Genomic DNA, 26771 nt, shown 5'->3' with positions numbered 1-26771 from the left:
GAATGGTAAATTTAAGTTTGTTGGGGAATTCTCCCAAGACAGCTCTTTTCATTGGTGTCGTGACGGGTTTTTGAATGTCGAAGATACGCGTTTAAGTTGATTTGAAACATTGCGAGGGAATATGCACGTGTGTGTGTGTGTTAAGAATAATAACGTCTGTTGTAAATGCACGTGTTGGATGTAATAATGATCTAATGGTTTCTGTATTTACTCCAACTAGTCTTGGAATTAGGTTAATCTGAAATAATTGTTCGTAAAAAATAATTTTAAGTAAGTAAGTAATTTTATGGCTTTTATTATAGGCAGACGTGCAAATGTGCTGATTCTCCGTCAGCAATTAGGGGCACAGCCAAATTGCTGCCTAACTAGCCTACGCAAGCCTAGTTTGCAGAAGCATATTATGTCATAGCATACTGAAAACATCAGCAGCAGGGCACATTTAGAATCAATGATTCAAGACTTTTTTTTTGTTGACTAGGATTCTTTTTTAAGCGATTTGATCTGTAAACGAGTTCAAAGTCCAGTCGGATTTCATGCCCAGATATCCCCTGGAGTTCGCATTGATCTCAACCCAAAAATAATTATTTTTAATACATTAAATGTAAACCAGCCAATATTTTAACATTTTAAAACTCCCACCAATATATTTGTTTGAGGTTAAAGTCGTCACTTCTAAATTGATTATGTAATATCAGACTACACTGGCTATGCCGAAAACTCAATCTACATTATATTTAAGCGATTTTGAATTTTATTCTTAGTGGTTTTAGGATGAATTTTGTAGGAAAGCATCAAGATAGGGTTTTCGCTGTGACATAAGGTAATTTGAATTTTGATCGGGTATCGCTGGGGCGGTATTGGAAATTTATATAGCTGATGGAATTGAACGCGACTGTGGATTAAAGCTCCACAACGATGCGAAGTAAAGTTACCTATCTAAGCTAAGTTCGTTTTTTTTTAAAGAAAACTTTTAAGTTTTTAAGATTGCTTTTATTTATTTCATTGCAATAAACATTTTCATAGCTGTGTCTATTGTCATTGATGTAGGTAATGACATACAATCATTTTCAAAACACCTATAAACTAACTTTAAAGTTAAGTTTGTCGTAGAACATTTTTTTTGTTGTTGCTTAGATGGGTGGAAGAGCTCACAGCCCACCTGATGTTAAGTGGTTACTGAAGCCCATAGACATCTACAGCATAAATGCGCCACCCACCTTGAGATATAAATCCTAAGGTCTTAAGTATATGTAGTTAGTTACAACGGCTGCCCCGTTCTTTAAACCGAAACGCATTACTGCTTCACGGCAGAAATAGGTGGGGTGGTGGTACCTACCCGCGAGGACTCACAAGAGGTCCTAACCACCAGTAATTACGCAAATTATAATTTTGCGGGTTTGATTTTTAATAATACACGATGCTATTTCTTCACCGTGGAAGTCAACATGGATAGATTTATTTATATATATATGATCTGCAATCGATGGCTTTATATACTTTGGACACACACAGACAGACAGACACAGATACAAGACAAGAGAAACCAAAATCGTGAATACCAATTATCTTTAACAAATATTGGTTCTCTCTGGATATACAATAGACAGGATAAGTAACCAAGATTAAAGGGGCATTAAAGAGTCTACAGCCTCATTTAATCTTGCAGAGATGCTCCTCAGCATTGAACTGTCCAGTAAACGCTAGTTCATTTATAAAATATCTACGCGATTTCATTACGGATGACGTCATTTGGGTTTCAAATAAGACACCTAAGCCATGCCCCGCCGTGCCAAGCCACATCAGCCCGCCGAGTTTCTCGCCGGATCTTCTCAGTGGGTCACGATTCCGATCCGGCAGTAGATTAATTCCGAAGCAGTTGCTCTTGAGTTGTTAGGTCTCCTTCGGAGGCGCTCGGGAAGCTGTTAGCAAATCCCACCGTTCCTAGCCGAGCCAATGCTCACCCACCTGTCCTGGTGGAACTGGAAAGGCCTACGGGCCACCAGTAATTCTACAATCATAAAAAACAATAATAAAAAACACGAGCTTATCATAGTATGATGATACTTCCATGTTGATCTCAGCAACGATTAAGTACTGGTCATTATAATAAAAGTAAAAGTGATTTCAATATGGTAAATTAATCATATAGTGTGACCAGAAATTTCAACGCATGATGCGATTGAGTGAAATTAGTGGTAACAAATTATTGAAAAAATACGGTTCTATTAAACAATTTAGATAGGTGAATAATATGAACATCTTAAAAATAGAAAAGGACATGCTTTAATGCAATTAAAATGTATAGGGTTATTTTGTGTCTATTCCAGTTATTCTTGTGAACGCAATGAAATTAACTTATAGTGATGAATCCTAGATGTGTGTGCAAATTATAAAATTTACGGATGTTCTAAAGTTGGTGAATTACACTGGATGATTACGTTACATATTCAGGTCAAGCGTTTAGTAAAAGCGCTTTAAAATTTCATTAACGTTACACAAAAATGATGATAAAATGATTGTTTTGATTGATGTAACTTATAGCTTATGTTGAGATTATTGCTGACATAGCTGGCGTTGCTGACGTCCATGAGTGACGGTAACGACTTACCGTTAGGTGGACCGTACGCTCGTCTGCCTACAAAGTTCATAAAAAAAAAAATCGTGCCGATTAAGAGAAGCTGAATCTAAAGTGAAAACTGACGCAATAACGTGTTGTTAGATATTCCGTTACTTTCTTCTTGTGTGTGGCGTAACCACTTGGCTTTGCTTTGGTGATTTTAGTGTGATCACCAACTGGTTCCATGGTGTAATGGTTAGCACTCTGGACTTTGAATCCAGCGATCCGAGTTCAAATCTCGGTGGAACCTGAGTTTTTAGTATTTTTATTTGAGTTTTGAACGAACGAAACTCGATGGAAATTCTCGAAGCAGTCTCGTGACGCGTTATTGGTTTAATTTGATTTTTAAAAGTATTCCGTTTTACTATATTTTAATAGTCATTGATGAGCACGTGTCTGTAAGTGTGTTTATGTACGTTGATCCAAAAGAAAACGTTTGTAGTTATTAATTTTTATTTACCTGACAATTTAAATGAAATAAACTTAGATAATTCAGACGAGAACTGCTTATGAATAAAATATAGATTACTAGGAGCTATTAGCGGTTTCAACCGCGCAGATACGGAGGAGTTTCAGTATAGTTTCCCGTGCGAATGATTTTTTTTTTCGGGATAAAAGGTAGCGTAAATGACTCTCCTGACTTAATAATATTCAAACTTAAAAAAAATCACGTCAATCCGCTGCTTTGTGTCTCACGAATTCTCATGCTGGTATTTCTGGTGGTAGGTCCTCTTGTGAGTCCGCGCGAGTAGGTACCACCACCCTGCCTATTTCTGCCGTGAAGCAGTAATGCGTTTCGGTTTGAAGGGTTTGAAGGGCAGCCGTTGTAACTATACTGAGACCATAGAACTTATATCTCAACACACACATCTAAGCAATAAAAAAAACATATAGGTATATGGATAATATACTTTTACGTTAGCACTGATTCATTTAATCGATAGCATGATTTCAATAAATATTCGCAAGTACTATTTTTGTGTGCAAGAAAATTTTATAGCTACATTAACAAAACTATGAAAGTATACAGTTAATTGAGATAAACCATTTGAAGCCTCACAAGTCAGTGACCCATACAAACGAGTTCTGTAACTTGTTTGAGGTGACGTAATCTTTCTTAAAAGGTCTGAACTAGAATCGATATTATTATTGAAAAACACATTGACATTAAAATTTTAATGAAGCATTACATTTGTAAAATTATTTCTCTATGCAAATTATTTCAGGTGAAATAGTTATTATACTGAACGAATTACCAATTACGAATTAAATTAAATGTGTGTGTTTTTTTTTTTTTTTTTTTTTTTTTTTTTTTTTTTTTTTTTTTTTTTTTTTTTTTTTTTTTTTTTCACTTATTTTTATAGAAATAGTGTGAACATTTGGAAATAATTTTTTTTTTCCACAGGAGAAAATCGCCCCACCCGCATGGCAGGTGAGGTATGTGGGAGTCGAACCTCACTAAAAACTCCTGCCGCTCACAACCGGCGCCCTACCTCGGACCGGGCGGGAACCCAGTCGGAGCTATTGAGACGGCGGGACAGGGCTTACGCAGAGCACATTACATCCATCCCGCCGTCCCCCAGACGCCGGACCGGCGGCCGCCAGCAACATGACCGCCGGTTCTCTCGGTCGACGTCACCTTCCCCCGGAGCGGTCGGGGGAACGCGACCTATCACGCCGCTCCACGCCTAGGTTCCTCCCCGCACAAAGCGGGCGGAGCCCGAAGCTCTTAGGGGACCGGGTTACGGACGGGACCCCGATCCCGACCCCCTGCTCGGCGGCGGCGGGTTTCTGCATAGTGAGGAGAACTTTGCCTCACTCGCCCCGCCGCCTCCTTCTGCGAGATGGTGCACTCGCAGAAGTCGAGCATAGCCTTCCAAGACTCGTCGCCGCCAAGCATCGACGCCACGACGCCAGGCAGCGACAAGTCTGATCCTATCTTTGCGACAAGGACACGGCGCTGCACCTCCCAAGCGGGGCAGACAGCGAGCGTACGGGAAAGAATATAGGTTATCTTTTATCCTACTACCGAGCATGGGACTTCGCTCACGCTGCGTAAATTGTAGAACACCCGCCGAAGATGCGGACGGACAGTGACTTTATAAATATTACAAAAATTATTAGTTACTTAATGAACAAACTCTATTGACTGAAATCTTCGCGATCATTATAACGAACGAAGTATGAAATGTAAGAGGTTAATTTCTTCTGAAGTTCCATCAATAACAATGGCTTACGTAATACCAGTTTTTCACGTCAGTAAAAACAATAATGACATTATAAATCCTGGGGTGTACTCGAGGGCGGGGGTCAAAATCTCCGATCTCCCGGGGCCGCGCAATCATCGCGGGCTGGCGCATCAATTATTCACCATACTGATTGCGTCCGAGACGCACGTGGATGCTCCTGAATTATATATGCGCGGCGATTTTGGTTGGATGGACCGGATTTGGGGTATTTTTTTCGCTTAAATCATTAATTAAAAAAAAAAAACCAATGAATCATAATTTCGACTTTGCTCCACACCCCCTTTCAAATTCCTCTATGTGATTAAGGTTAACAAAAAAATTGCAATGTGTGTTTATCTATTTATCTGTTTTTGGTGATAAACGCAAAACAAAACCCATCTTGCATTTTTGGAGTTTATTTAAAATATGGAAAATGATCGCGATCGAGCCGCGTTCCCATCGGTCGACTGCACCCCTTGGTCTGCAAGCGAAATAAACTGTCCCTTAAGAAGGTGAAACCTTATAAACTTGTATACGTTCCGTTATGACGTGGCCCTGAAGAAAGAAGAACTGATACGCAAGTATCTTAAGAAAGCGTCAGAACGCTACTTTGATGAAATGGCATGACTCGACAACGCAAAGCCGCTATCGCCCAAAACATGTCTTTTCGGATCCCCCGGATCCTCTTTCAGTGCTTTTACGCTCTTCAAGCACCGGTCACCGTCCTCGTCGACTACAACGAAGAGTTCGCCATAGACGCAGCCCACTGAGTTTCTCGCCGGATTTTCTCATCGGGTTGCGATTCCGATGCGGTAGTTGATTCAGCGAAGCACTGCTCTTCTTAGGGCTAGTGCTAGCAATTCCCTCAAGTTGAGCCCGTGAGCTGTCCGACCGGTCCGCGCGAAGTTCGAATAACCCCTAAAGCTACCAACGATTAGGTAGGAAAAAAAAAGGAAAAGATCATAAAATTATTTCGTGAAACGTAAATAATTACAAAAACGCCATCAAAGAAATGAACACTTTTAAATAGTGTCTTCGTTGCATCGTGTATGACTTCGCATACGTTGAGACACGAGCTCGAAGAAGGTTGTAGGAAAAAAATATTATAATTTTATAAACAAAATTCAGGTTCCACCGAGATTTGAACTCGGATCGCTGGATTCAAAGTCCAGAGTGCTAACCATTACACCATGGAACCGATGATGATTAAAGCTAAATAAAAGTGTTTTTACTAACACAGTTTTCTCTTATAGGTACTATTATAAAAACAGTATTTTATGAGCCCAACCTTGCTTCTACGATTGAAACTGTATAGAGTCGTTAGACTGATAAGATCCGTCAAGAAACTCGGTGATCCATTTTTATTATTATTACGTTTCATTTAACTGCTAGTATAATCTTAGGCCGATTCTCTATTTTTTAACCCCTTAACTAATGGACTTTACAAGACCGCACCGATGGAAATTCTAATTTTGTAAATTTTTTGCCGTTGGGTAAACAGCGACCCGATTTGATGGGCATTGTTTGTAGCGGCGTAATAAAAATTTCAATGAATGTTCCAGTGAAGGCTTTCAAATATTCTGTGTATAGTTCTGTGTCCAGGGGCCCTAGTAAGCGCTTAAAGACTCTCTTGTCATTTTGAAATAACAGAAATAACCAATCAAGCATGTTACAGTTTTTGGTCTTATTACACGCTTTATATTAGCTTCACTTGTATGTATGTTATTGTATGTTTTTTATGATATTATTGAAATAATAATTCTTCTACTCATATCTGTCAGAAAAATATTTATAACTAATAACAATATGCACCCCACTCTTTTTTTACAATAAAATATCTATTTTTTTACACTATTTTCAATTTAAATTTATTAAAATTTATTTTCTATTTTTTGGTTGAATTTTATATAAAGCGTGTTTTTTTGTTTTTTTAAACTATTATTTATTTGTAAAACTGTTTTTGCCGGGAATTATTAACTTAATGCATCCCTGTAGTGCGTGATAACAGGCGTTTAGCGTCCACTCGGACCTCTGGGGACGAGCCTCCTTCGCGTTCCTCTTCTAAATCTAACAGTATTCAACAACGCACTGCTCTTGTATCTCGGGATCTTGTTGCTAAACGCGAAGAACATATTGTGGAATATTACTTACTTTCTATTGGGCTTATAAAGCCTATATACATATATACCTAGTCAGGTCATAAATTCTGTCACATGTTTAATGTAAAATAATTAAATCAAATTTATTCATTATGTAACCATTCATATACCAAAATGAACTTAACAAAACATAGATTCTTATGACACTAAAGTTTATTCAAAATGACCTCCGTGATTTTGAATACAGGTCTTCAATCTGCGCGGCCAGTCGTCTATCGCAGCACGAACGAGGTCCATGTCAATATCGGCGGCTGCCTTAATCAAGGATGTCTTGAGTGACTCCAAATTGGGATGAGGCTTTGAGCACGCCTTTTCCTCCAAGTGTTGTCATATCTTGTAATCTAACGGATTCAAATCTGGACTGGAGGAGGGCCAGTCTTCGTGCCGGATGAAGTCGATTTCACGCGCCGCCAGCCAGTCTTGTGTGCTCTTCGCTCTATGAGCTGGCGCCGAATCTTGTTGGAATACCCAGTGCCTGTTATTGAACATGGTATGAGAAACAGGTTCCACAAGGTTCGTCAGGACTGTATTTTGATACACAACTGCATTCGTTTTTACACCTTTCTCACAAAAATGTACCTCTGTTAAGCCCCAATAAGAAACTCCCAACCATACCATGAGCGAGGATGGAAAATGACCTCGTTGGACACGCGGAATACGGTTGCTCGCTTCTTCACTACTGTGTGCGTACACCTTATCATTTTGTTTGTTGTAGCTCTCTTCTACGGTAAAAATTTTTTCATCCGAAAAAAGAATTTCCCGATATTTTTTTCCCGCGTACCGCTTCAACAAAGCGCGGCATCTCTTCAGTCTCAGGTCCATTAGACGAGCATTCAAACGATGTCCTGTTTCTCTTCGATATGCCCGAAGCCCTAAGTCTTCATTTAACACCCTTTTCACCGTGGTTCTGCTTAACCCCAGCTGAAGGGCCAACAGTTTCTGCTTACGTTTGGGATTTCTTTGAATTCGCGCCTTCACAGCTTTTATCACTGCTGGAGTCCTAACAGACCGAGGGCGACCACTTCTTGACCTGTCATCTACACTAGAGTCTTCATTGTATCGTTTGATGGTACGATAAACGAATCTTATGGTTATATTCAAATTTTTCAGTATGTTAAAAATTTGAATTGGCGCGTAACCGCAATGATGCAACGCAATAACTGCAACACGGTCTTCTTTAAGCGTCCACTCCATATTTAAAAATGAGTAAAATTCGAAAAAGTATACATTTTTATTTTCATGAACAATTCGAAATTTGAATTCAATAAACTTTTTTATGGCCAGCATTCTAAAAGAAAAGTTTTTACTGTGTGACAATACTTATGACCTGACTAGGTATATATCAAAATACGACGACAAATATTTGAATATGGCCCTAAAAGGAGTGCGGTTGGTCTCTTCGTACTTTAATTCCCCTATTCAATTATAGCCTTTAAATTTCTTACCGGATTTGAATGTACCGCTAGAATGCTTACATCGTCTCGATTGATAAAAGCAATTGTTTTAATATCTATACTAATATATAAATCTACAGTGCTTTTTACGGATGTTCCGTTATAACTACTGAACCATGCATCCGATTGAACTTGAAACTTTGTATCCCTGTAGAAAATACATGTACTTAATGGGTAGACTAATATTTATATATGAGTGTTGGACTCCCTACATCAGTTGCGCCCCGCAATTATATGGGCACGCTGGTCTTGAGTAGCGGATACAACATAGTCACCATATAGATAATGACATCGCTCATCTTGGGATATTAATAATAATTGTAAATTACACTAGATTATTAATACTTCGCGGGAAAAACAGGTTTAAGAATAATTGTACAAAACTTTGCAAATGTACAGTATCAACAGCTTACCATACCATAGCATACCCTGAGATCATTTGACGGGTGGTGGTATAGAATTGCGAACCCTAATGGTAATAGGCACTACCGAAGTGCCTATTTTTTCGCCCCTAAATATATCAGGATTCATTTCATTTTGCTGAAATTCGCAAAAAACCCGTTTTGTGACCTTTGACCTCGGTTTTTTTTTCAAGTGTCGGATCAATGAGGACTTTTCAGATTTCATTTATAATAGTGTTTTTTTTTAATTGCCCTTGTAGGCAGACGATCGTACGACCCACCTGATGATGATTGGTAACCGTCGCCCATGGGCTTCAGCAATGTCAGGGACAGAGCCAAGCCGCTGGCTACCGCTTAATAATAGTGTTTTGAACAAACCTACCATTTTTCAGCCGAGTGTGAATTTTTGTAACCTCATCCCTATATTTTGGTCAAATTTGACCGGACTAAAAGCCAATTTCCATTACAATTGAGATTCTGACCTCATATCACAAGGTTAGATTACGGTATTTAGGTTGTAATATTTATGGCCCGGGCTGGTTAGGTAATGGACCATGATGTTATATGCTCTATAACATTAACACGGGCATTGCCGTTGTGATAAACTGCCAATAGTTGCACCAGTCAAGATGTCATTGTGTTTTATCAACAGTACATAAATTGTTTACGCAGTTTTCGTGTATTACTGGTAATTTGCACAAACACTAGCGTTTATTTAGTTTTATGGATCACGAAGATTCAAGTAAGTGTTTTACTTAAGCGTTTTACGATTTTTAAAAATACATGATTATCTATAGTATTTTAGCATTTATAAGCTACATTCATCGGTTCCATGGTGTAATAATTAGCACTCTGGACTTTGAATCCAGCGATCCGAGTTCAAATCTCGGTGGAACCTGATTTTTTTTTTTTATTTAAAAGAAGTTAACAAATAATTGATTGTGTTTCGATGAAAAAAGCTTTAAAAAAATGTTAGTCATATCTACAGCAGTATACATATGCTGTAGATTTGGTTAGTTTAGTGGCTTAAATATTTCTCATTCTCATTTTGTAAAGTTTCCTGATAAATATATTTTATTCATTTCATTTCATTTTCATTTACCCATAATATTTGGCATTTTCAATTGTTTTCTTAAAACATATTATAGTGTAAGATTTATGTACTGTTATCTATGTAACAGGGTAGCTATCACAATATCCTCTATATTTTCTGCGAAGCAGTCATGCGTTCCGCTCTGTAGGGATGGGTAATCGTCGGGATACTTAGGGGTTCCAGGTGGGTAATGAGAGCGTGCACCCATCTAGTGGGATAAAAAATCTTTGTCCATCCAAAGGGCTTGTCTGTGTTCAAAGATATAATTCGAATCTTCAGTCCTTGAATATACAGTTAAATATTAGATAAATAATTGAGGACAAATGAATGGCACTCGCTCATCTGACCCGAAACTAGAATTCCTTGTATTGTGAATCCAGAGGCTGATAATAATATACATACTAAGCAACGTTATACATAGTAAATATATGTATACATAACCAAACATAACCAAAGCCACAAAGATCAGGCTCATTAGAACACTAATATTCTCAATATTTCTATACGCTGCTGAGACGTCCTTCTCCTTCCCAATCCCATATCCTTCTCAATCGTGTCACTCTTGACACGATTGAGAAGGATATGTATACATATTAAACACCCAGGTGAAAGTAAGCCAACGCATTGGTCACAATTGCTTGCTGATTGCTTGCCTGAGTTCCATTCTCTTATTACTTTTGTTTGCAGATTATCATGCGGTCCGCCTAACAGTAAAATAATACTTATGAACGTCAATAATGTCCGGGGGAATAGCGACTACCTAGCGTTAAGGATTTTCAATAAACGTTATTTGAAGAAAGACATTTCATCCCAATCAGAAAACATCGTGGAACATGCCAGAGAAAACGTATATTCTAGCCTTATGGTATTGTTTTAAAATCTTGCTGCCCGTGGTCTTGAAAGACGATTGTGGCATCGCCACGACTGGTGAGCGAACTCACGGGGCTCAGCCCGAGAAGGGTTGCTAACACTAGCCGTAGCAAGAGTGGTGCTTCGTAAAATCTACCACCGCATCTGTATCGCGGTCCACTGAGAAGGTCTGGTGAGAGACTCAGTGGGTTGTGTTTTTTAGTTAAGGTGCACGTCGAAAGTCTGTCGACTGGTCTAAAAGACCTGAGAGTCGAGAGTGGATCGGAACGATCCGAGATATACTAGTTCCGAGCAAAAATATTCGAACTCATTGATCGACTCAAGATACCCGCACAGTGATAGATGTACCCTTCCTTCAGCAGTAAAGAGTGTACTACTTACTTCTACACGAAAATTGCAGTTTATTTTATGTATCTACCTACCATCTACGCGAAAATAGCAAACAGTTACCTATTTACAAAATGAGCGCTCATCAATAACTCGTGACCATTAAGTTAATGATCAATCGATCACAACAACAAACAAACCGATACCAAACAAACAGACGAGCCCCAATCAGTTTGATAGTTTAATTGGATTGGATTAAACGCAAGTGATTCTAAAAATAAATTTTAAAGGTTTCTCCTGCGGATTTTATATTGGTTTTGAAACCAATACTTAGATACGTTTTTGTCCTAAATGATACACCCGTGTTATATTTGACATACGTCACTAATACAAAGTTTTTATAAAGCTACCCGCAGCGCGGATCTCAAGCAAATTAACCCTCAGACACAGTCTACGGAGTTTTTCGTCGGATCTTCTCAGTGGGTCGCGTTTCCGATCCGGTGGTAGATTCTGCGAAGCACTGCTCTTGCTACGGCTAGTGTTAGCGACTCGTCAGGTTAGAGCCCCGTGAGCTTACCTACTCGCTCGGCGAATCTAGCATTACCCCTTTAAGTCACTAGATTAGCTAAGAAAAAAAAGCGGATTTCTCGTTGTGACATCACGAGTTCGCACTAATATTCTAAAGCTGTAATAAATACTGCATTAACATAATTCCATATACCCGGTCACCCTAAGGTAACTTGATCTATCCACGGATATTAAATCGTATCCCTTCCCGGGATAATGGTTAAATCGAATTAAGATCAACGTTACATTTCTGCATTTATTTACATAATTCACGTTAAAACATCTCTCGTTCGTGATGGCTTTCTTGCTTTGGTCACAGCTTAGGAAACTTGAAGCGATCACGATTCGGAATTTTTATTTATTCAATGTGCCACAAAAAACTTTTGTTATTGTTACACTACCATCGTATATAAGACAAGGTTACCAGAGCCCCTAGACATTTACAACGTAAATTCGCCATCCATCTTCCTTTCCCATGGAAGGCAATCGTGAACATTTGCTAAGTACGTATTTCATTAGAAAAATGTTGAAAATAAAGGCTAATTGAAAATGGGCCACAGCCAGTCAGTAGCTTTACAACATCTGGCCGACTACTATACTCCTTAAAATCTTGTAAAATGAACATTATACCTCCAAGGAAAAATATTTAATTATATTTTTCGCAAAATACCTAAAGTGTATCGTTTTATGTTATAGAAAAACATAAACGATACAGTAAACATACAATTTGGCATGGTAATTTGATCTGGAAAATGCTTTTTTGAATATACTTTAATTAGTTATCTCTAAAATTTACTTTGTGGATAAGCAAAAAATGAAAAAGGGTCCAGTGTATGCATCATACTAATCTCATAGGATATTTGCCTCTACTTGCTTAGACACTACGTTCCTTCTCCACTGTACAGGTACTGGCGAGTTGAAAAGCTGTTCAGTCGGTCTCTAAGACAAAAGTATCAAGTGTCCGTCACATTGAATTGCTTTAGAAGTTCGAATACATTTAGAGTACCTACCTACCTTACGTTCGGTGTTTCACAGAACATTTTAACTCGGGACGAAAATATGATGATTTTGTTTCATTGTTGTTATGTTTATTGTTGCGTTGAGTATTATTAGCATTGCAGTTTACTTGTCAAGCAATTTCATGATAGCCCTCGGAGTCTCTCGCCGGATCTTATCAGTGGGTCATGTTTCCGATCTGGTGTTAGATTCTGCAAAGCACTGCTCTTGCTAGGGCCAGTGTTGGCAACACCTCCGGTTTGAGCCCCGAGAGCTCATCTACACGCTAGGGTAACGCTGATATAGCCTCACAGGGCTATCAGCATAGGTAGGGATTAAAAATAAATCATAATTTATTTTAACAGTAGGTTTTTTTTTTCTATCACATAGGGCCTTTTTTTTTTTTTGGAAATGTTGCTGCGCGACCGAACTGAAAAAAAAGTGATAGTAAAAACCGTAAGATAAAGTCCGTGGAATAAGGCCTTGTTTTCCGCACAGCGATATTTCACCGCTCGATTTTTTTCTCGTAATTCTTTTTTATTTATTTATTTTTATATGGAACTTCGTTCACACATCTTTTTTTTGGCTTAGATGTGTGGACGAGCTCACAGCCCACCTGGTGTTAAGTGGTTACTGGAGCCCATAGACATCTACAACGTAAATGCGCCACACACCTTGAGATATAAGTTCTAAGATCTCAGTATAGTTACAACGTTTTGTTAGAGTATGTAGTATTAATTCTTCATTGTCTCTCAAATAATTCTGGCTTTGGTCGTTTTTTTTCCTCTACAATATGTTTTTCTCTGGATTGCGCTCCCTCTTGAGATTAGAACACTCACTGATCGTTTTGTGGTCAAATTGAGAGTTCCGTAAATGATTTTAGGTAAATTGACAGAACCGTCTCAAAGTTTCTCCTATCTAGAAAATATTGTTAGCGAGAATCAGGCATCTGTCAAATATCTTGTCATAATCATCATTCACCTGCCCTTCTCCCAGTCAGCTGGGGTCCGCGATGTTTTCTAGTTCATATCCTCAGAATATCATTCTTATCATTGAATGATATTCTCCATGGAAGAATGATATTCTCCAAGAGAAAGAGATTTCCGTTTTATGATAACTGCAAATTTATTAACAAAACATTTTTTTTAGTTCCAGCTATCACTGTTATTTGATTTAATAGGTTTTTTTCTCGATTTTTATTAACTCGCTTTCGGGACTGGATTCAAATTTCTGATTTTTTTGAAACTAGCTCACTGATGAGTTAGAGATATGGAATTTGAATGGGGATAAAAATCAGACGAGAAGAAAGCAGTGAAATTATTGAAATCCGTAGAGATGATATTCAAGTCTGATATACATACATATGTAAGATCAATTATATGTTTGCATTTTCCCATATTTAAACGTATGTATGTATACGGTATATATTTTTTGTAGATTTTAATTTCTTTTTTTTTTATTGCCCTTGTAGGCAGACGAGCACACGACCCACCTGATGGTGAGTGGTTACCGTCGCCCATGGACTTCAGCAATGCCGGGGGCAGAGCCAAGCCGCTGCCTACCGCAAAATTCCACGTCACTGTCTACACCAGCCTCGGTAAATTGGTAGAGAATGCCTTGGACATCAAGGTCGCTGCTATTTCTAACGCTACCCTTTGTTTTTTAAATTGAATCAACAAATATCTAAATTGGACGCTTTTTAAAAAAGTGCCTTTTTTAATTGCATGGATGGGTGAACGAGATTATGGTCTACCTCGAGTTAAATGTTTACAAGAGTCTAGATATCACACAGCGTGAATTTTGACATTAAGATTTGAGGTCTATGTCTTTATAATTACGTAAAATATTTTTTTGCGAGTTTCATTTTTATTACACGATATTATAAAGAATAGCATCGTGAAAGTCATTTGTGAGCTCATGCTCAATGCTGACATGAGAGAAGGGAGCATTTCATTACAAAAATATTCAAGTAAAACAATCAAATACTTTGCAGCTTAGTACAGAAGTATCAGACGTGTCTTATGAAGGATTTTTGTTTTTTCCTACCTAAGCTGATAGATAGACTTGAGAGGCTATTTCAGCATAACCTTAACTAGTAGATGAGCTCACGGGACTCAAACTGGAGTGATGCTAACTAACACTGACCCTAGCAAGAGCAGTGCTTCGCAGAATCTACCACCGGATCTGAAACGCGACCCACTGAGAAGATCCGGCGAGAAACTCAGTGGGCTGTGATGACTGTGGGATTTTTGTTATAATGATTGTATGATCCAACTGACTTTCTCGTTGTATCTTGTAAGCTGTAAGCTAGTATAGCCCCTTCATACTACTAGCATGGGTAGGCAAAAAAAAGGTTGTATGGTAAGCGTTTAAGATAGATAAGGTAGATTTACATATAGAAATGAAAACACTTAATTAATTTTCACGAGTGTTTATTGAGGTGACATATTTTAATACAATAATAATGATAATAATGTTTAATAATTCGTAAAATTACGACACATTCATTGCACGTTTCTTTGGATTTGTTTTATTATAAGATAATAATTATGATAGTTCTTATTATACATTATATACAAAACGATGTACAAAAGACATCCGAGAGGGAAAACAACAAGGGAAATTTCGAGATAAAAAGCCTTCATTTAACATCGTTTAATTATAACTAAATATTTACTGTGTGTTTCAAAACGTATCTTTAATTTAAAATATTGATCAAAATGTCATGTTAATTTTATGGTTTCAAGGTTTCGATGATATAAAATTAACACTTTTTTATTTTTATTGCCCTTGTAGGCAGACGAGCATTCCGCCCACCTGATGGCGAGTGGTTACCGTCGCCCATGGACTTCAGCAATTCCGGGGGCAGAGCCAAGCCGCTGCCTACCGGGCCAAGCTGCTGCCTACCGAACCATAACATATATAGCACATGAGAAATCTTTAATAAAACACTATTATACTATTAATTGTAAATTAATATTATAATTGATTGAAGGTTCGTTCTTAATAGCTTTTGTCGCAACGTTTATTTGTGTCACTTCTTGCAAAATAAACTTTCATAGAGCACCGAATATTTCTTACAAACTCAAAGGAAACTCAAATGATTCATATTAAGATCATGCAATTACAATATTATTATTGTTCTCAATCAATAAGAACCCTTTTATACATTGACAAGATCCTCTTTATAATATAATTTATGAACGTTTTTTTTTTCTATGAATTATGTAGATACCACAGATTAAATATTTTTACTATATACTCAGATGGCATCCGAAAATCCTTACAAAATAGTTACATGCCATTAATCCTATTTACAATTTTACTAATACAATTAATGATGAAATCGAAGAATGACTGTACATTATATAATAACAAGATGACTTTAAACTATACATAATTATTAATTTACTAATTAAACAGTTTTTTTTTTTGGTATTGACTTATTAGAACCTAAAATTTGTCTTAATTTTTTTAATACAAAAGCCTATTAATATCTATTATTTTATTTTAGTATACAATAACATGTATAAAAGCTGTGTTGCGTGTAAAATATTTAATTAAATTTATAGTACAAAAACATAATTTGTACTTTTTTCTTTCTTTGTCTTTTTTTCTTTGGAATGTTTGTTTTTTTGCTTGTGGTAACATTAACCAAATATTTGCTTTGCGTTTATGGCACCTGATTTCTTGGCGGGAACGCATGGCGTCAAGCCGTATCAATAGTCTTATTTCGGTAATTTAGTATTTCTTCAGGGTTAAATTCATAGTAAAGGCGACATATTAAAAATCGTGCGTTTCTGAAAATGCGGAAATGTGGGAAATCAAACCAATAGCAACATGGTTGCTCCGATTCCATAGAGTATATTCAACTCTGGGTTGTCTTTACCTGGTTGTCTTTACATACACAATGTGTTGACTTATCAAATTCCTCTAACTTCATTCTTAAACAAATAAATTCCGTTCCATTCCACTCTTCATCTGACAGTGATAGGGCCTTTGCTACAAATGTTGGCTATATCGGCTACGTTCCCATTGTCTATCTAATGCGCGAGCGACAAGTGAAAACTTAAAATAAAAAAAACATGTACAGTAAAATTATGGAATAAAAATAATTTGTCTTTTGTAATTGGAATGATAGTTTCGATAAAAGTGATTTAATCGAAGAGAGACGGGCGCGGTACTTCACTGCTTCATATTTTCGTAAAACATTGCCACTAGACACGCCTGAAGATTATATTTATACTTGTAGATACGAATTAACAACAGTATGCGCGGCAAACTTGATCATAGACGCTCAGTGTGCTTAGTACGAGTTTTTTAACGTGCTCGATAGCGTAAAAGTTAACTTAAATTTGTATGGAGTTGCAACGTTTGCCTACGTTTTCCCGCTAGGGACGCTGTTTCAACTGCACACAATTTTGAGTTAACTTTTACACTATCGAGAACGTTATAAAACTCGCACTCAGCACATAGAGCGTCATCACGAGTACCCGTAAATAGATTATAGATCTGTTTTTTTGTAGTTTAGTGTTAGAGGTCAGGTTGGGGGCGTTATTATTATTATCGCGATCTTAAAAAACACGCATGAAGTTCAAATCGGCCAAATCAGCTCGTAATACTGTCCTCGTTAACTCGAAAACCAAGTTATCATAATTCTTAGTAGTAAATAAATAGAGCTCAGTTTTATAACTCCCGGATTAAAAGTGGCGTGCAGTTGCGAGATGCAGAGGTCGTGTACACTCGAGATATATTCGTGGAAATTAAATTAATATTTTTATATTAAAGTTTTCGTCAAACAGAACGCGTAATTAGCGCGCGTCTATAAGCGCTATAGCGTTGGCGCTCTGTTTGACGGTATGTTACCATAGTAGTACAACACATCTCGGCGTCATAGCGCGCCGTCAGTTTAGCGCTTTGACGCGCGCTAATTACGCGTTTTGTTTGACGAAGCCTTAAGCAAAGCAAAGTTGAGTTGCTCCGTAAATTTAATAAAACCATTCTTAATTGTAATAGAATTGTAAGACAAATGAATGACTCGTGTATTTCTTTCATGACAAGTGATTTAAACGAAATTATATTATAAAATGAAAATTAAAATTATGTAATCTATCTAGATGACCTATACGAGTATACAGTTTTAAAGGATTTATTTCAGAGGTCACCGTGTGAGATCATATTAAAAAAATAAGATTTCTAATTTTAATTGTAAACATGACAAAATTACAGCGTCAAATTTTACGTAGTTACTGATTGATGCAACAACTAAATTATCCTACACTTTAAATCTCAATATATTGTTCTGCGTTAGATGAATGCTTTAATGAGTATTCGACATACTATATTTCCACCAGTGAATTAACCCATAGACACAGCCCATTGAGTTTCTCGCCGGATCTTCCCAGTGGGTCACGTTTCCGATCCGCTGGTAGATTCTGCGAAGTACTGCTCTTGCTAGAGCCAGTATTAGCAACACACCCGGTTTGAGCCTCGTGAGCTCACTTACACGTCAAGGAGAAGCTGATAAAGCCTCTCAGCCAGTAGAGAAAAAAAAATGTTGTGGTAAAGATTGGATCTAAATGATAACACGTACCTACGATGACACGAGAGCATTATAATTGTTACAGTCTTATACCAAAAATCGTTTTTGTTAAGCACAAAAACTTTACACCTATTTATTTCAACTAATCATACATTAAAGTTTTACAAACTCGATGCAACAGCGTATTTACAAAGTGGGCACCATTAAAAAAGATCGTGTATATATTCTTATATTATTTCTAACCAACTTTTTTCATTATCTAGTTTATATAGTGTTCTTTGCATGTCAATGTATCGATTTTGGTATGCAAGAACTATTAAAAAAAACAATCCTCATAATGCGTTTTGTCTTATATCAAATACCCTAGCAAAGTTATTTCACATTAGACGTCAATCGGATATAGGTAAGACATTATTTGAAGATTTGCAAAGTTTTAAAAGTTGTTTTTAATTAAGACGATCATCCGATTACTGCTGAAATTTTAATGGTTAGTAAATGAAACATTTGGGATATGTGAGGAGGGGGCGTTCTAAAAAGACTTGGATGGAATGTGTGGAAGAGGATATGTGAGAGAAGAGTTTGGCTGACAGAGATGACGTATATAGATGAGATACGTATAGGCCTGAATGGAGAAAGAGGACATGCAGTGCTGACCAATCGTAGAGGGATAAGAACAAGAAAAGATAATATTAAACAGTTTTTTAGACAACAGTTTTAAACACAACAGTTTTTTTTTACAGCACTGATAATGTAAGATGTCATACGAGGCTAATCAATGAGCTGTGGTGATGGCCGTCGCTTATTTTGATCACAAATAACGTCACTTGTAAAATAAAAGCCGTCTATTTTTTTGTATTTTTCAAGTTCCTTGAATCGTTACGGATTAAGTGCAATAAGTTATAATAACAGCAATTCTCCTCAAAGGACTAAGAACTAATATTATTAATAATTTTGGTACAGTACCTACTGTTTGTTTTCTTTTCGTTATCTAGAATAAAACTGTTGTCAGTTACATTGACTCTGTCCAATACTTAATTAGCGCACAAGAAGATTACATAAGCTATTAGAAGTACTATTGATTGTATATCCTGGAACATCATTTCCAGAATTAAACAATTTTCTTCTTTGGATTTATTTGGGATACAGTGATTAGTTATATCTTTGGTGATTTTGCCTTAACGCCAGTTGGGCGGAAAGGCGGTTGTAGTTCAGGACGGCAGCGGCTGGAGTGGTGGTACTGCGGTGGTCATGTGTGGCGGCGCTCCGAAGTCGGGGTGCGGAGGCCGCAACTCGGGATGAGGGCGGATATCTGAGGGCGAATAACAAATTACAACCGTTGGCTCATCATAACTTAATTAATGTTTTGTTTTTTTAATGCTACCTCTAAATTCATTATGTGCTTGAGATCTTATCTAGCCGACGAATAGTGACCAATGTCAAACGCCAAACAGTTTTAGTTTAAAATTCTTTAGAACGGTGAACCCAGTGGCCAGTACAACTCATAAATATTAAATCTTGAATAAGGCCATCTTGACACTTGAAAATAGATCTCAATTCTCTTCAATTGTATAGGAAATATGAAAAATTTCATTTTTTGCGGGTTTAATCGCGATTACACAATGTTATTCTTTCATCGTGGAAGACATCGTTCATCGCCAGTGCGTTTCCAAAGATCTTTTTTGCCACGTACCATCCGGCTTTGGAATGAACTCCCCTCCACGGTGTTCTCCGAGCGCTATGACATGTCCTTCTTCAAACGAGGCTTGCGGAGAGTACTTAATGGTAGGCAGCGGCTTGGCTCTGCCTCTGGCATTGCGTCCATGAGCGACGGTGACCACTTACCATCAGGTGGGTCGTAAGTTCGTCTGCTTAAAAAGGCAATAAAATAAAAAAAGACATTCGTGAGCATGATCTAAGCACGTGTTTCATTACATAGGTAGTTGCCTGCGGAATTTTTACTCCGGCATAGTTGCTTCGTTCGATATGAACACTCCAAGCGTATTATCCTTTAGGCCAAGATGACTTAAAAAAATCATTAGCAAAAGTACTCACTCACTCAAGAACTTGTAAGAAAATTGAGAATTGCAATGTCATTACCTATTCTATGGTCAGGTATTTGCATATCTGAGTGCATGGAGTGAACATCTGTATGCGAAGGTTGCATAGGCTGGGTCGCCCTCAAATTGGCATGCTGCGTCTCTTTATGCCGGCGAAGGTCGACTTTTCGTTGAAAAGCGCGTCCGCAAAGCTCACAAGCGAACGGCTTGAAGCCGGTGTGCTTGCGGGAATGTGTGATCAGATTCGAGCTTTGACTGAAAGCTTTGCCGCAGACCTGGCACTTGTGGGGCTTTTCACCTGTGGACAAAATGAGGTATTTAATTTGTGTTAAATTTGTATTAAATTTGGTACGATGCTCAAAAACAAAGGGACATTGGAGCCTGGTTTGAACTATGTATGTACCTATATATTTACCTACGTTGTGGACGTAATTATTCGCTAAACTAACTAAGGTATGTAGTAGAGTTATCAAAGAATTATTCCATGAACGATGGTGACCATTCAAAAATGATTAGGTACATTTCTATTATGTACTTTTTTATTCTCATTGTAGACAGAATATGACTGAATAATCAAACTAGAAATATCAAAGTTTCAAATTAACGTTGCGAAACAAATATAGTGTCTAATTCAACCTATTTATTTAGCTGATTTTGGAATTTTTGTTCTATTTAAGGGAGGTGAACTTAATCCCTGATCTAGCACAAAGAAAGTTCGATCCGCTCGTAGGAGACATGTGGGTGAACTCAAGAGCAAGCAGGGTTGACTGACATCTTAAAACTATTAAATTTTTATTGGAATTCTGTATGTAATTAATGTTATTTCGTTCCCAAAAAATTATAAAATGTCTAAATTTGGACGTCCATCGATTTACTTTCACTTTTCTATTACATTTATTTCTGCTTTTGTTCATTATTTCAAAACTTTTTGTATGGCTTTGTGTCTTTCGAGTCGCAGATTTCATTAAGAATACTACGGCTTATCTAGTATATATTAACCTCTATTTATAACTTAATAGCTGTTTATTAGATTTATAAGGAAATATTATTATTAATTTATTACCCAAAAATATATGATAGGATCTTTTAACACATAAACTTCATAGGAATGTAGCAAACTTATTGTTCATCTGGGTCACTAGACTTTTTTCCCGACCTATTGGCTGATAGCCTAATAATAGGTAGATAAATATGAAAATGCTCGGAATTAAATAAAAATAACAATTTTGGTTTTCCCTTTGATGTGTCCTCCGTCGGACTGATTCCTTTTGTTTGTTTTAAGTTTATTTTATACAAAAGCTTAGGTCTTTTATTTATCGATTGAGGCACTGCGAAGCCTGCCGGGTCAGCTAGTACTAACTATAAAATGAGATGTACAAATTGAACAGCCCTAAGTATCCGAAAGTGGCCAGTGCCACGTCCGAACATATATTAAATACACGTCCGCGTAATCTCTGCGTAGTCCGGCGTATTAAGGATTCGAAGCGCGGCTACTACGTGCTTCACTTATAATCTACAAAGCGCTCTTTCTTATTTTAGTAAGTTCGAATTAAATAGAATTCTAAATCTTTAAATTTGGAATCAGTTAAACAGTTTTTAATGTTTCGTGTTCAAATAAAACTAGTGATGTGATGACATTTTGATGGATATGTTTTACGATAAAACTGGATACCGATGAAATATAATTGAATCGTAATCGATTTTAACTTTCATTTCTCTCACTATTGATAACTTATATTAATAGTGCATAAGCAGTCGCGGAAATCGTGAGGAATTTAATAGCATTCTTGTGTGAGACGCTGCTTTGATGGAGCGAATGGAAATTTACAAATGCCTCGCTTTATTTGCGAGTTTTACAGTATACAGTGTAATTTAGAAGTTTTAAGTCATTATACATGCTTAGGGAGTATGTGGTATACTAGACAACTGCTTTTAATCTCAAAATATTAAATAAAGTATTCTTGGTTGAATGACCGAATTTCAACCATAATCATTGATACCTCAAGACTTAAACTCACTGTCTGTTTTATCTTGTAAAGTGAACACGAAATTAGTAGGCTAAACAAAAAGAAAATTAATATAGAAAATCGATTATCGAAATGGACTATTTATATATATTGCAAGTTCGCACATGTTAGGCATTTTAAATCTATTAAAAAACGTATATTTCAATCAAAAATACCCGACATTTAGCGTAATATAGTTGACAACATAAAACTGAAGCTACCTTTTTTTTTTTTTTTTTTTTTTATTGCCTAGATGGGTGGACGAGCTCACAGCCCACCTGATGTTAAGTAGTTACTGGAGCCCATAGACATCTACAACGTAGACGCGCCACCCACCTTGAGATACAAGTTCTAAAGTCTCAGTATAGTTACAACGGCTACCCCACCCTTCAAACCGAAACGCATTACTGCTTCACGGCAGAAATAAGCAGGGCGGTGGTACCTATCCGCGCGGACTCACAAGAGGTCCTACCACCAGTAATTACGCAAATTATAATTTTGCGGGTTTGATTTTTATTACACGATGTTATTCCTTCACCGTGGAAGTCAATCGTGAACATTTGTTGAGTACATATTTCATTAGAAAAATTGGTACCCGCCTGCGGGATTCGAACACCGGTGTATCGCTTCAACACGAATGCACCGGACGTCTTATCCTTTAGGCCACGACGACTACCTGATTAACTCTTTATACCTAACGTTCGATTTAAAGTATTTACTGATCAGGATCGCACTTTATATCACTTAGGGATGTACCAGCTTGTTGTAATAATCGAGTGATTAATTAATTATAATCGGTTTAATTTTCGTCAAAGTACCATTTAGATTTTGGAAAAACGAACACTAAACATTTAGGTATATGTTTGTACAATATTATTCGCACTGATTTTTAAATCAAACTTTTATCGCCTTTGAATCAGATTAAATACATAATGATATATTTCAAATAATACAGATTTATTTCATCTTAGCCGATTAATGCTTTTAAATACTAATTATAATTACCTAGTCAGGTCATAAATTCTGTCACATGTTTAATGTAAAATAATTGAAACAAGTTTATTCATTATGTAACCATTCATATACCAAAATGAACTTAACAAAACATAGATTCTTATGACACTAAAGTTTATTCAAAATGACCTCCGTGATTTTGAATACAGGCCTTCAATCTGCGCGGCCAGTCGTCTATCGCAGCACGAACGAGGTCCATGTCAATATCGGCGGCTGCCTTAATCAAAGATGTCTTGAGTGACTCCAAATTGGGATGAGGCTTTGAGCACGCCTTTTCCTCCAAGTGTTGCCATATCTTGTAATCTAACGGATTCAAATCTGGACTGGGGGAGGGCCAGTCTTCGTGCCGGATGAAGTCGATTTCACGCGCCGCCAGCCAGTCTTGTGTGCTCTTCGCTCTATGAGCTGGCGCCGAATCTTGTTGGAATACCCAGTGCCTGTTATTGAACATGGTATGAGAAACAGGTCCCACAAGGTTCGTCAGGACTGTATTTTGATACACAACTGCATTCGTTTTTACACCTTTCTCACAAAAATGTACCTCTGTTAAGCCCCAATAAGAAACTCCCAACCATACCATGAGCGAGGATGGAAAATGACCTCGTTGGACACGCGGAATACGGTTGCTCGCTTCTTCACTACTGTGTGCGTACACCTTATCATTTTGTTTGTTGTAGCTCTCTTCTACGGTAAAAATTTTTTCATCCGAAAAAATAATTTCCCGATATTTTTTTCCCGCGTACCGCTTCAACAAAGCGCGGCATCTCTTCAGTCTCAGGTCCATTAGACGAGCATTCAAACGATGTCCTGTTTTTCTTCGATATGCCCGAAGCCATAAGTCTTCATTTAACACCCTTTTCACCGTGGTTCTGCTTAACCCCATCTGAAGGGCCAACAGTTTCTGCTTACGTTGGGGATTTCTTTGAATTCGCGCCTTCACAGCTTTTATCACTGCTGGAGTCCTAACAGACCGAGGGCGACCACTTCTTGACCTGTCATCTACACTAGAGTCTTCATTGTATCGTTTGATGGTACGATAAACGAATCTTTTGGTTATATTCAAATTTTTCAGTATGTTAAAAATTTGAATTGGCGCGTAACCGCAACGATGCAACGCAATAACTGCAACACGGTCTTCTTTAAGCGTCCACTCCATATTTAAAAATGAGTAAAATTCTAAAAGTATACATTTTTATTTTCATGAACAATTCGAAATTCGAATTCAATAAACTTTTTTGTGACCAGCATTCTAAAAGAAAAGTTTTTACTGTGTGACAATACTTATGACCTGACTAGGTATGTCTCCACGAATCCACGCCTATTCACATTCAAAATTTACATATGTTTACAATTTTAAATTCCACGTGTCGAGAATTCGAATAATAATTATCAAGTATTCAACCTATGACTCATTTAATTTTATTCAAAAATATTTTTGTATTAAGCACCATATATCACCATTATACTATATAATGTTACTTGTTATTTGTCACTAAGCTATCGAGAAACATATCTGGCTTTAAATATACGTATATTGTCCAAGTGGAACGAAGGCCAATACGGTAGAGCGCGTAATTACGAACAAATCACGGCGCGCCTCCGATACCTAGCTTAGGTATAGCATTTCGAAAAAGGGCCGCTTTAGTCCGTCAATCAAGGGGTCTGGCGATTGGCGACTTCATTAGTGCGAGGGAGAGCGCCGCCGCGTCCCGCTCTAACACCAGTGTCGCGATGCGAGAGCAATTTATATCCGTCGTGCCATTGGGCCGTGATTGCGGGGACTCCTCCCTGCGTCGCGTAGCAACCAGGGGGAGGCTACCCACTCCACTCCCCCCCATCCCGTCCCACTTTATGGATCGCAATTTTCCTTTGAATTGGAAATCAGAGCGTTCGCCACGAGCCTCGCTCGTTAGCCGTCTCTCCATCTTCACGATACTTCCTTTTCTACAGATTTTTACTGCCGTACGTAGAGGAAGATGTTTCGTTTGCGGCCTCTCGCAAATTGTGATGTTTACTTTGGTCGGGCTTTTTTTTGCTTATCTCCCTTCGCTTCTCATTTCAACGGCCCTAGAATAACGGACAACCTTATCGCTTCAACATAACCTTATTATTATTACGTCGTTCGTAATTTGTTTTTGTGGTATTACGCGTATTAGTTTTGAGATAATTTATTAGGGCTTAACAGGAAATCGTAGAACAAAACTAATGAACGTTTTTTGTGAAGCCGGACTTGTGTTCTACATAACTGACCATCCCGATTATTTCATCAAACCTACTCTGATTTAGTCAAAGTTTTAAATTCAATTTCCTGTCGCACAACATCCCTAGATACAACATAAACAAAACCGCAAAACCGAGTGTGAAACATTACGCGAACTTATTACAAGCCGAAACGCGTAAAGTCCGCTCCGAGTTCGCGAAATCGTCTCTGGAGTGCGTAAAAGCGTAATTACACCGCGATATTACTCGGGGGGGAAGTCGGGGATAGGGGGAAGTATTGGCACTTAATTGTTTCGAGGGCCACGGCGATGAATGAATTGAAGTGCGGATCTCCGATGAATTATTGATTTGTACGTGTTACGTGATTGATTTGCTCCGGGGTGAGTATTCGTTATTTTGATGGTAGCAAATGAGTGGCGACGTGAGCATGGTGATCGAACTTAGTAACTGATTTTAATATACTTATCAGAAAACTATAGGTACAGTTACTCCTAATTAATAAAGGCGCTTTTTTTTCTAATAGTCTATTATTATTACTAGTGGTCCCGCAGAAGTCGAAATTCGACTATACCTAATTGATATTATAAATTTGAACATTATTATGGTTCTATTGTCAAAGACTATTTATTATACTTCTATAATCACAGATTTCGCCAAGGCTACACTTTAGACATATAATATTACAGATAAACAATATTAACCTAGTCTCAATTAGACCATAGACGTAAAGCAAAAGTTTGACAATAAACAAAGATAATTAAATAATCTATACTAATATTATAAAGAGGAAAGATTTGTTTGTTTGTTTGTTTCGAATAGGCTCCGAAACTACTGGACCGATTTGAAAAATTCTTTTTCCATTAGAAGCCGACATTGTCCCTGATGAACATAGGCTACTTTTTTTATTTATTTTTATAATTTTTTTTTTGGTTTCATGTGTGTTTTAATGTTTCCGAAGCGAAGCGAGGGCGGGTCGCTAGTATAACATAAAATTTGACAATAAATAAATAATATATGTGTCTATGTCAAATGCACGATAGTGTGTGTAATATGCTTTTTATTGATTTAATGTATTATTAATGCATAATTTAAAAAAAAAATTAGCATTCTGCACTCATTCTATACCTATATTCTCTATAAGTATGGGAAATTTCATAGTCCTCCGTCCGCGTAATTTTCGTAAAAAGGGGGTACAAAGTTTTTGCTTCACGTAGGTATAT

At 37.3% G+C, this 26771-nt stretch overlaps 1 protein-coding gene and 3 non-coding genes across 4 annotated transcripts in view; 2 read left to right on the top strand and 2 right to left on the bottom strand.

Moving 5' to 3' along the window:
- The first annotated feature begins 2795 nt into the window (after positions 1-2795).
- On the top strand, positions 2796-2867 carry TRNAQ-UUG (transfer RNA glutamine (anticodon UUG)). Its single transcript has one exon. It is a non-coding gene; the product is annotated as a tRNA-Gln (tRNA).
- Positions 2868-5971: 3104 nt separating this feature from the next.
- On the bottom strand, positions 5972-6043 carry TRNAQ-UUG (transfer RNA glutamine (anticodon UUG)). The gene has a single exon. It is a non-coding gene; the product is annotated as a tRNA-Gln (tRNA).
- Positions 6044-9685: 3642 nt separating this feature from the next.
- TRNAQ-UUG (transfer RNA glutamine (anticodon UUG)) lies at positions 9686-9757 on the top strand. Its single transcript has one exon. It is a non-coding gene; the product is annotated as a tRNA-Gln (tRNA).
- A 5370-nt stretch (positions 9758-15127) lies between these two features.
- The window catches only part of sens-2 (zinc finger transcription factor senseless-2), an 88730-nt gene continuing 77086 nt past the window's right edge, over positions 15128-26771 (bottom strand). Inside the window, exons 5-6 of the mRNA XM_028182607.2 lie at positions 20352-20609; positions 15128-19563 (exon numbers count right to left, since the gene is read on the bottom strand). Coding sequence (XP_028038408.1) covers positions 19463-19563; positions 20352-20609 — 359 coding nt within the window. The 3' untranslated portion in view covers positions 15128-19462. The remainder of the gene's footprint in view (positions 19564-20351; positions 20610-26771) is intronic.

The sequence above is a fragment of the Bombyx mandarina genome, chromosome 04 (assembly GCF_030267445.1).
Source record: "Bombyx mandarina strain Sakado chromosome 04, ASM3026744v2".
NCBI classification, from domain to species: Eukaryota; Metazoa; Arthropoda; class Insecta; order Lepidoptera; family Bombycidae; genus Bombyx; species Bombyx mandarina.
Note: the sequence above shows the minus strand (reverse complement) of the source record. Positions and strands in the feature narration are given on the sequence as shown.